Genomic DNA, 11,389 nt, shown 5'->3' on the forward strand with positions numbered 1-11,389 from the left:
TACTTATGTGGCAAAAGATTTCCTAAATTGGCTGTTCCGAAAGAGGCTCAAAAAAAAACTTGGTAATCCTAAGTAAAAATGTTGTGGGTATAAAAGGTTAAAAACTATATTTCAAATATATAATTTATTCAGAAATTCTTAAACCTAATTTAAAACACATGTAGTTTAATTAATAACATAGTCCGTTTAATTGAGATCAGATTAATCATATAAGTAATTTAGCACATACTATTGCACTTTTGACATTTCGTTACTCCAAAATAATATGAAACTACAATGTAAATTTAAAATACAATGATAATTAGAAATAATTTAGAATGACTGTAGGAGTAACTAATACTATGACCTATGTTACTCGGGTACACAAAACAATAAACCACGGATAACATACATATATGAACCACAATAAGTACAGAAAACTAATAATTTACTCAATATTTGTATTCGATTTATCTGCTAAATTATTTTTGTCAGTGACTGTACTAATTATATGCCATTTCGTTCGAGGACCAGCTCTTATCCGTAGTTAATTACATTTGTTTGTGGTTCCCAATTTAAATCCTAATCTTACACGCAGTTATCACAAATTAGAAAATCGAAATACTATCAGTCTTTATATCAACAGAAAATTAGAGAAACTTCCGTTGTGATGCCAAACCATCTTGAAATATCCACCTGAAAAAAACAATTAAGATCTTTAAGTGTTGCTCACTAAGAAAATACATTTCTGACAGAGGTTTATATGACTCGTTCATTATTATTATCTTAATATGATAATGGAAATACATTATTTGATAGTCTACTTAAATTCTAAGTTTCTTAGAACTATAATTATCTGGGAATAACACGTTGTCAATCAACATGTAATAGTGTCGTTGACGCAATCATAGTCTGCCTGACAACAGCTACTGGGGGTCCCTAACTAGATATCTTGAAAGGACATAAATCAAGTTATCAATAGAGAGAAATATCCTCGGCTCTCATTATGGATGTTTGTGCACTACCGACCCTAGATAAACTTATTATTATGACATAAATATCGCAAGAGGAGCGCGGCGTGGAATATTACAGGTTCGTGCCTATCGGCGCCCCGCCAGTAACTGGGACAAACAACAGGCAGGATGGAGTTTTTAAGTTTTCTAGATAATTCCACGTAGTGATGGTCATTGAGTGCTTATCTTCATTGTATGCTATATATTATAAACATTATAATACTCATTACAAATAAATAACATTTGCTTATAATTCTGGGTGAGAATTATAAGCTTTAAGTGACTAGATTAAAAATATATAAGTGTTAAGGTGTTAATTTAATGAAACAGAAAATTGTAAGACAAAAAAGTATTTTTTCACATAGTTCACACACACAGACACAGTTCTCCTAAGGCATGGATTTTCCTTTACTTAAACTAATTTGACACTTAAACAATTAGTTAAGGAAGCTAATATGAAAGTACATACAAACAGAAATTTTAGAAAAATCATCTGAAACTTTATAGAAATGACGCCGTGATGGAGATGATGATCTCCAGATGGAGACACCAGATATCAAAGACAAAAAAAACTAAAGTAAGACTTTTAGTTACAGTTACCATGTGTTTTCTATGTCTACGTCAGACATAGATATAGCAGAGCGTAAGTGACAGTTTCTAAAAATATAATGGCTGCTGGTGGGGGTCGATCACCCCGCCAGGATGTCGCGAGCAGATACGGGTAACTCGATATAGGTAGCAACAAGTTAATTTTTGCAACTAGATAAAAAAATGATGATCATGTTGTGCCTCAGAAATACGAGAATGGTTGTAATTTAAAACAAAAAATTAATGTTTTTTGATGACGAATATAAATAACTAATATGTATATAACAAATTTATAAATAATTAATGATTATTAAATTGCATGTAGTTTTGTTGATGATGATAAATATTGCTGTAAATGCATCATATCATATTTTCTTATGTATATTATTGATAAAAAACAAAAAATTGTAAATCAAACGTTTAAAATAGGCTGATATTTTTGGAAAATATAGGTGCCTTTTCAGGCTTTTATAAAGTTACGATAGCTATGCCATTACTTCTGTCCTCTTTAGCACTATCACATATTGATTGGCCTTTTGTTATGCATATATCCATTCCATATCTCGTCCTGCAGTTTGTTATGCCATTTCAGCAATTAAAATTAAAATAGAAGTAATACAATTAGACCTGCCAGCAATAATAAAATTGCATTATTTTTATCACTTTCATTATTGTCATGATATGTAATAAATTATATGATAGTGTTACGTGCGTGGTTTATTCCACGATAGGAGTTATATTTCATATCCGAAGTAACAAACACATAAATCAGTTCAGTGGCAGCTCTGACAGTGATGATATCTGTGGTTTATTTATCGCCTTCACTGAAACCTCGTCTTAAATTACTCTATGGTCAAGGAAAGTACTGATACGCGATCTATGTTAATAGTTTGTCATGAAGGTTCTTGCATTTGTAAAGAATATTTGGTTCGAAATCCCGAAAACCTATCCCGAAGCCTTGACAGCTATTAGGCAATAACAGCGTTCCCAAATGATTTTATGTCAGGCCACAAATTTTAAAGAATCTTCAAAATTTAAAAGTATCAGATCCCGGGCTTCGGGTGTCACAGCCGCATATATATAGCACGCAAACATGAAATAGAAGTGCTGTTATATGTGTCAGTGGTCTAATAACTAGAGATGTCGACGACCGTGCGAAATGTGGAGGAAAATGTTAGAAAGCGGACTCTGGGCTCCAACGCCAAGAAGAAACCGGAAAACGCATAGATGAGTGAGAAAATTACAAAGAGAGAGAGAAAATAATATTAACTCACAATGTTCATCCGAAGACTTGCTGAGCTGCGTACGTGATGTGAAGGTAGCCGTCGTCGGACCTGAACAGTTGGTACGCCTGCTCCATTGTCATGCTGTGGCTTGCTAACACCTTGTCGTTCACCAACAAATACAGCGCCTGGATATTTATGTCCATTAAAATACTGTACTTAATTTCTCCGAGGATTCTCGTCCAGATATAGTGCACTCATAAAATAAGATTAAAAGAGGTAGATATAAGAAGAGAAGACGTTATCTGTTTTGTATTCTATTAAATAAATAAAATTATATTGTATATAGCTATTTTGGCTCGTGCTAGATTAATAAAAAAGTTTTATGACTCGGTAGTCATAAAACTTAAAATTGAATGTATAATTCAGAAATTATTCGTTCAATTTCACTCAATTCACTTTTAAGTATCTGTAAGTATGTATGAAAAATTAAAAATATACAATATGTATATTTTTAACTGGCATATTTACGTTAATTATAAACATTTCATTGAAGCGGATCAGATTTTATCTGAAGAAAATTAAGGTCGAAAAGTCACGTATAGTAGCCACAATCTTCAATGTTTACATTTTAGTGCATTTGGCTCAAAATAGGTTTTCTAGAATCGGAAAATAAACAAGTGTTGTTGTTGTTAACAAGTGTGTTGTGTTGTGTGCAGTAGACTAAATTCAGCACGTATTTACAAAAATGGCAATTTTACTATTGTGTAATGCTCTATTTTCAGACTTTTTACATATTATAAATATTTAGCTTCATCCATGTGGATCCACTACTTTGAACCATACATCGTCAAGTTAATGCCTGGATTGTGAAAACTCGACGTTTAGATAAACCAACGTAAAAAACTGATGTACTAAAAATAATATTTTATTAACAAAGCATGTTGCAGATATATTTTCTGTAATTTTAATAACGAAGCCTGTTGCTGATATTGTGCTCGTTAAGATTTGGACAAAGCGTGTTGCAGGGTTTTCTTTGTATTTCTCTTGGTATTTTAACTGACATTTGTAAACTCATCATAATTTAATAATGGTTACCTATGTAAGGGGTTACCTGCGAGTCCCTGAGTTTCATCTTCGACCGGATGATGTACAAGAACTGGGACATAGTAAGCTCCTGAGGGACCAGGAATTTGTTTCTGCCGAGCGCTGGGACCTCTCGCTCGCGCACGAATCTTTGCACGTATAGCTGTTAAAAACATCATTTTTATCGACATCAAAAAAGCAGTTCCTCAATAAAGCGGTGCCGGTTTAACTAAACAATTTGAATTGAAATGAATGGTAAAAGTTTCTTAGTAATGAAATTGTGTTGGTTTGGAGATAGATAATATAACATGCATTACATCGCGATATATTGTATGTATGTTCGGACAAATCTTAGTGGAAAAGCAAATTTAATTGAGGTGATTTTTGGTGTGGAAATAGTTGAAGAGCTGGAGAGTGAAAATAGGCCAGGCGGCTAATTTTTAAAATAAATTTTGCTTACCGGTACTTTATTTGGAAATCTATGTCTGATCGCTTGAGCTTCGTTATCTGATCCTCCAATATCTGTAACAAATTCAGTAAAATCGTGTAACTAAATTAGTTGAAATAGGTAATTGTTTTTAGGATAATGAATTTAACGAGTAACGGTGGAAATCTTCTGTTGTTAAAAACTGCATTACAATATACAGTCAGTTGTCCAATTTGCCCTTATTTACCTCAGTATGAAAATCCATGCAGGACGACGGGATGCTCCATGATGTCCCTGCATAATACGTGGTCCACTTACTACGATGTATTATCATCTAATATTTATATTTATTATTTTTAAATTAAAATTTTTATATGCGTACCTACCATCTTTGTATCCGAATACTTCTTGTGAGGCATACGTGATGTACAGGAAGCCGTCCTCGTCGCCGTAGTTCTCGTACGCTTGCGCCATGGTCAGGCTCATGCTCAGCATAGACCTGTTGTTGATTATTAGGTACAGCGCCTGATGACAAAAAATAATTTATATAAAAAATATATATCAAAACCTTAAATTTCTAACAATGTGTTAGATATAAAATAACTGTTAAATTTGATTATTACTAAGTGTATTCTTAATTTTTATTTTCGCGTATTTAAACTTTATTGCACAACTTAAAAGTTAACAATAGATGGACTAATTAATGCATACTTAGTTATTATATGTAAATAACTTATATTTACCTGATTTGGCTTGATTCTTATCCTGTTTCTTATTATGACTAAAAACTGTGACATGGTGATATCTTCAGGCACTAGGAATTTTGTTTTGTCCAATGTGGGTAAATTTCTTTCTTTGTGATATCTCTCTACTATTAACTGCAAAAAAATATATTTTATTTATTTATATGGCTGAATTATCCACCCTAAGATTGACTGGAAAAGATGAATGTGTTCATCTTTTAAAAATAAATTTCTCTCTTTTGGCAATAAATAATGTTTCTATTGTCATTAATAATCTCTGCCCATCTTCACAATAGTCGAGGGGACTAATTACTTCCACGTGTACAAAAATTGAGAGTGGTCTTCAAAATCTCCTTCATTCCCAAAAAATATATATAGTGAATTCAATAGCAAATTCAGAATCCCATCGGCTAAATGACATTACTTATTTTACATCATGATTAAAAATAAGTAGGGGCCGGATTGTATCAGTAATTGATTTACTTTATTATCAACGCAAACAATGATATCAAATCAATTTTCTTGAATAAGTATGATATTACCTAATTGACTTGACAAGTGTTTAAAGCAGTTCTTACCGGTATTTTTGTGGGAAATTTGCTTTTTATCGCCATTACTTCTTCTTTCCGACTTACTGGAAATAAAAATAAAAATAAGTATACTAATGTCGAATCTCCAAGAATTGTAAAAATTACAGAGGTAGTAAGTACACAAAATACCATCGGCCATAGGCATATAAATCATAATGTCTACGAGTAAATTACTAACAGGTGGGTAAGATATATCTGACCGCGACTGTACATTGCATATTTTAATCAATACATTTAGGTAGTACTAACTATATGTATTGATGTTCGAGTGGATTGACTGGTTATTAAGTTATGGCGTTCATCGCATCAATTCAATTATACCTTGAGTTGCACCCGAAAAATATTGACTTGGCCCAATTGGAATTGACATACTTACCTCAATTTATACTTAACTAGCGGCCCTGCCGGCTTTGCTCAGGTAAAAACATAACAGGTTATACTCCTAACCCTCCCTCCGGAATCACACTATTGGTGAAAATCGTATGAAAATCCGTAGTAGTTTTTGAGTTTGTCGCGACACACAGACAGACGCGGCAGAGGACTTTGTTTTATAATATGTAAGGATGCGTTATCCTCAGAAGTTCCGTCACAATACGTGATTAGTAGCCATACTAATACTAGTGTCACGTATTCTCCCACATAATTATGACTACAAAATATTCAGTAAAAAATCTTCGCTTTCAGCAAATTACTTAGATCCTGTATTTTTAACCTCCACTAATAACTAATTAAGTATGAGTGTAATTACACACCACTACAAATGCTAAGTCACGTATGCATTCATCAACAAACGACCAATTATTGGGTACCTAATTTTGAACGAAGATAACAACTATGCACAAATAGACGCAATCAATTAATTAACAAAAACTAGGAGTTCAACGAACTTTATCACCATTTGCAATTAAAGTGCATAATTACGTATCTATGTTCTCAGGTTTTTTTGCAGCTGGCAAACAGGCATACGGCCCACGTGATATGAAGTATCACCACAGCCCATGGCTGCCTGCAACACCAAAGGTGTCACACGGGTCACACCGCGCCATTAATGCACCATTGATATATCTATTATTAGCGGCACGTCCCGGCTTCGCTCGGGTAAAAATATAATAAATTATACATTTCAACCATCCTCAGAAAACACACTATCAATTGGTGAAAACCCGCTTAAAAATCCATGCAGTATTTTTAAAGTTTATCGTGAACAGACAGACGCGGCAGAGAATAATACTTAATAGGTACCTAAGTTATTGCTTTGCTGTTCCAGCTGGTAGCTAACGTTTTATCTATCTGTGTGTACCTATATTTCGATCTATTCGAAATATCATCAAAATGGGTCCAGCTGTTTGGGCGTGAACGCGACAGACAGAATTTAGACTTGCACCATTATCAATGGCGCAACTAGTCTTAAGCATGGTGCATCGGGAAACTTCGCCCGCTTCGAAAACTAATGCCAGTAGACGAATTGAGATGGATGATTACGATGTCTGGACGAGGCTTCATACTGATTACGCTGATTGAACTGGATTGGACATGGATTCATGGTCATATAGGTATGTATATTGGATGTACTTTTTTAGGAAACTGCAGCCCCGCCAACATGTCGCGTTTCTTTTTATGACTCAATCAGATCACGATTTATTTTCCTAAAACGCCAGCATTCAGGTATACACATACAAATATACAATACTTGTGGAAAATAAATGAATGAAAACAACGGCACATGAGTTCATGTGCCGTTGTTTTAACTTAGTAGTAGTTACGTTAACGTAATCTAAAGAAGTTAAACTATCCTTACCGAAAGGTTTCTTTGACTTGAAGCACTGTTTAACATTATGGTTCACATCGTGCTTGATCAACGTGGTTATAAAGTTCAGTTCCATGGTTGATGTCTACTCGATAAACACGGGCACAATACCGGCACTTTGAACGTCCAAGCGTGCAGTCAAACTGCCGCGCGACGAACGACTGTGGCGTTTGCAAATAACATCGTTTGTTTTATCGCAGGCGTGAGGTCGGCTAGTAAACAACATCCGATGATAAGTCTGACCATTTCATTTTCTAGGGCCCTGGTGCACCGTGACCATAGCTACAGCGAACTTGCGGATATACGTCGGAATAAGATTTCCTGTTTTTCATCTACCCGTCCCCCTTGTTTACGCAGAAATCGTCATTTGTGACAACGCGGGTCATGTGAGATTCGCACATTGAGGTAGGTATCCACAATACAAGATCATTCAGATTACTAAAAATTATCAACGTTATTGTTATTTACAGTGATCACTAGCTTTCGGCGAAGACCCACGACGGTGTCGTTGCGAACATATATAGGGTAAGGATTATTGCCGGTCACACTATCGGCAAACCGTTCGCAAAACTTGACTGTTTTGACGTGGGTACATTGCTGATTTTTCTTGGCAGTAAATAAAAGCTCTCATACAAAATACATAATGTGTTTGCATGAGTCTGTGTTCGGCGTTAGTGTGAGTGTAAAATGATTTAATTGAGTGAGCCATATGACCATCCATTCCAAGCGCGGCTAAATAAAAGCCTTGTCGACCATACACAAGATTCAAACTCATTTTGGACAGTTGGGCGTATTTATTTATTTATTCTTTTTCTTATCTTATTTATTAAAAAGAAATAGAACTTCATTTATCCATAGCATACAAATATACATCACAGGAAATTAACAAAATTTAAATATGCAACAAAAGGGTACTACTCAGCTCCTGCCATGACGAGGAGCCATGATGCTGATTTTCAGTGATACCAAACATGGTGGCACTACCAGAAAAGAATCTACGAGTAGGTCTACACACAGGCTAAATGGTATGTGATAGGTATAGGTACAGCATATTTTATTCTATCCTGATCCTTGAAGACCAAAGACCGCGAAACTGACCTACCTCTTATCTGTTTCTGCAGCATCATACAATGTCAGTTTCAGTCAAAGATATAAAAACATTATCTACATTGTTTCAGTAAATCAGTCGATAAAGTAATTGGTTAATCTGTTTATTACTATTTAATATATACACTTTCAATCGATAAAAGTATCATCATATACCTAGTCTTACTTAACTAAGTCTAGTCTAAGTCCGTGACAGCTGACGTTGTCAACAGGCACGCCCATAGATTATCTACCAACGGCTTTCAAACGTACAAAAAGAAAAAAGAAGGAACTCAAATCAAAATATTTTTACAAAAACAATCGTTATAGTAGGTAGATATCTAGTTAAGTAACGACTAGGTACTTCGTAACGAAAGTCGTGCACAAGAAGGTACAGAAAAAGGTAACTAGCCTACCTAGATAGTTTTTTTGCCATCTAGAAGGAGGCGAGAGGGAGTGATGGACACGCACGAGCTAAACTGATATACTTACCTACTTAATTAGAACTATAGTAGGGTACTCAGACTTCGCACGCAGAAAGGGCCCAGACAAGAGGTCAAACTGCGGAAAATTGTCCTCGAGGGAAGTAAGAAGTAAGGGGACTTAAGTAAAAAATATATAATCAATAGAATCATTCAGGTAGTACAATTTTATAAGTATTTACTTAGATGAAAACTTTGTTATAGCAACATAAATCTAATAAGACAAATAAAGCAAAACAATATTTGTTTATAATGTAGCTGTGACGGTAAACCGAGAGATAAGAGATTGCGCCAACAGAAATGCATTAGAAGATAAAGGTTCAAAAATAAGACTGTCTCAGCCTATGGTCTCAGGTTCGCTACGTGACCTGAAGCGCGGATATCCATAATTAAGGGCGTCGCAAAGGGGGACAGGGAGGGGCAGTTGCTCTAGGAATTCTACTATGAACCAAAGTCCAAAATTACCAATTGTTTCTATTAGAATACAGATATTTTTGAGAGTTCCGTACTATAAATGGTAAAAACGGAACCCTTTGTTGTCCGTCTGACCTTTTTCTCAGGAGATATCTCATGTATAAACTTGAAATTTACACATGGTCCCTTAAAGCTATTATAAAAATGAAACTTGAAAGCCAACACGATCAAAATATTGTTGGAAACTTAAAACCTACAGGATACTTCCCCTAGAATCTGATTTGAAGAAGAATGAATTTATTTATGAAGTTAGTATTAGCAATGCAGATAAAGGGAAAAATCCAAAATTATGTAAATTATACCTCGTTTAAAAGAAGGTCATTTAATATTTTCGTAAAACATTTAAAATCCAATTTGAAATTTCGCCGCTGGTATTTAGTACATAAACCTTTCGTTTTCCCAGTGGTTAAGGGCGTAGGTTACCTACCCAGTTCGAACTGGCGTTGACCGAATTTCGAAACCCTTGGTGCGCGAATCTAACTCGCTCTTAACCGTTTTATTATTTACCAGAAAACTATTCCACGATTTTCAATATATATTTAACCATTATTTAATAGTTAATCATCGCAGTTTCATATTATCGAACAACATATTATAACAAAAATATTTAAAAAATGTAGAAAAACGATAAGTACCTACTACTTCTATATCGAGCTAACATTTCAATTATACAGTAGGTACCTATTGTGTGTTATGTTACCTACCAACACAGACCACCTACCTACGAATAAAACTGTTGATAAAAACATGTTTCAATATGTTAAGAAAAAATTAAAATTGTAAACAATTTTATTATCAAAAAGTGATTTCTTTGGTATCAGTGTTTATAAATAACTTTTAATTACTGTTATTTTCGTTAGCACAAATATTATTTGGTTGATTAATAAGTACTTACATTATTTTGATAACAAACTGTGCTTTAATTAATGATCAAAAAATCTAACCCATAGTACTTAATTATTGATGAACCACAAGTTTTTGATATTATTAGACCTAGATACGCTCTCGATATTGAAACCTATTCTAACCTACCTCGTAGCTATTGTTAGCATAGTCCTTTTTCGACACCGTTTGTACCTACGGTGTACCTACACTAACTTTAATGAAGGAAAAAATTGATGTACGTACATACAATATGAAATAAATAACGATACAAATACATACTTACTGTGTTTTTATTTTATGAATAATCTGGGAAATGACATTTCGGTGTAAAAGGATTTCCGATTATTTATCTTTAAATCACGCGCGAAAACCATTGAACCATGTTCTGACTTTACCTACAATTTATAAGTACCTAGATGCATTTCTCATTCTCTATATCAACTGGGTCTTTGATGTTGATGATGGTGACGGGTCCATCTTCATCAACATCAAAGACCTTGGTCCATCGGCTAGCGATGCCCTTGTGCTTTGCATGAGTAGTCTGGTATCTAGACCTATAAAAAAACACTACATTTGGATTACAAAATAGATTTGTTATATAAAGTACTCTACTAGCTTATAGCCGCGGCTTCGCCTACTTTAAATTCCCAAGGGTACAGTACTTTTTCCTGAAATGAAAGGTAGTGTAAGTTCAATGTAATCCATACTCCTACCTAAATGTGTGAGAATTTTTAGTTTAGAAGATATATTAAATAGATAAAACGTGAAGTTGAAGTCGCATTTATTATAAGGATATTTGACTCAACTTTAATTATATTTGACTCAGAAATTAGTGGTATACTAATTTCTGAGTCAAACAATCAGAAACAATTTTCTTCACATGAATAGAAAATGTAGAAATCAGTTATTTTAATTACTAAAACGCACCCAAATTACATTTAGTAAATAAGAACGCATCGTTTTAATTGTTCCGATCATATTCCGTTAAACGAAAAATCAGAAATAA

The 11,389-nt window shown here is 34.1% G+C and overlaps 1 protein-coding gene across 1 annotated transcript; it reads right to left on the reverse strand.

Annotated features, from left to right (window-relative positions):
• Positions 1-109: 109 nt before the first annotated feature.
• LOC128678233 (microtubule-associated proteins 1A/1B light chain 3C-like) lies at positions 110-7,913 on the reverse strand. The gene is made up of 8 exons (XM_053759640.2): positions 7,448-7,913; positions 5,638-5,693; positions 5,060-5,194; positions 4,703-4,841; positions 4,350-4,411; positions 3,918-4,052; positions 2,855-2,991; positions 110-675 (listed from the first exon to the last, which is right to left on the reverse strand). Exons 1-7 carry the CDS (start codon positions 7,530-7,532, stop codon positions 2,860-2,862), a joined length of 744 nt encoding a protein of 247 aa, XP_053615615.1. The 5' UTR covers positions 7,533-7,913; the 3' UTR covers positions 110-675; positions 2,855-2,859.
• Positions 7,914-11,389: the final 3,476 nt, after the last annotated feature.

This window comes from Plodia interpunctella, chromosome 19 (assembly GCF_027563975.2).
Source record: "Plodia interpunctella isolate USDA-ARS_2022_Savannah chromosome 19, ilPloInte3.2, whole genome shotgun sequence".
In the NCBI taxonomy this organism is placed as follows: domain Eukaryota; kingdom Metazoa; phylum Arthropoda; class Insecta; order Lepidoptera; family Pyralidae; genus Plodia; species Plodia interpunctella.

What these genes read in the sequence shown, in the direction of transcription:
- LOC128678233 (XM_053759640.2), bottom strand. Translation starts at nt 7,532, where the DNA reads ATGGAACTGAACTTTATAACCACGTTGATCAAGCACGATGTGAACCAT. An exon ending in CAAGTCAAAGAAACCTTTCG is followed by an intron (nt 5,694 to 7,447) that starts GTAAGGATAGTT and finishes TTTTATTTCCAG; the next exon opens with TAAGTCGGAAAGAAGAAGTA. An exon ending in TGAAACTCAGGGACTCGCAG is followed by an intron (nt 2,992 to 3,917) that starts GTAACCCCTTAC and finishes ATAAATATCCAG; the next exon opens with GCGCTGTATTTGTTGGTGAA.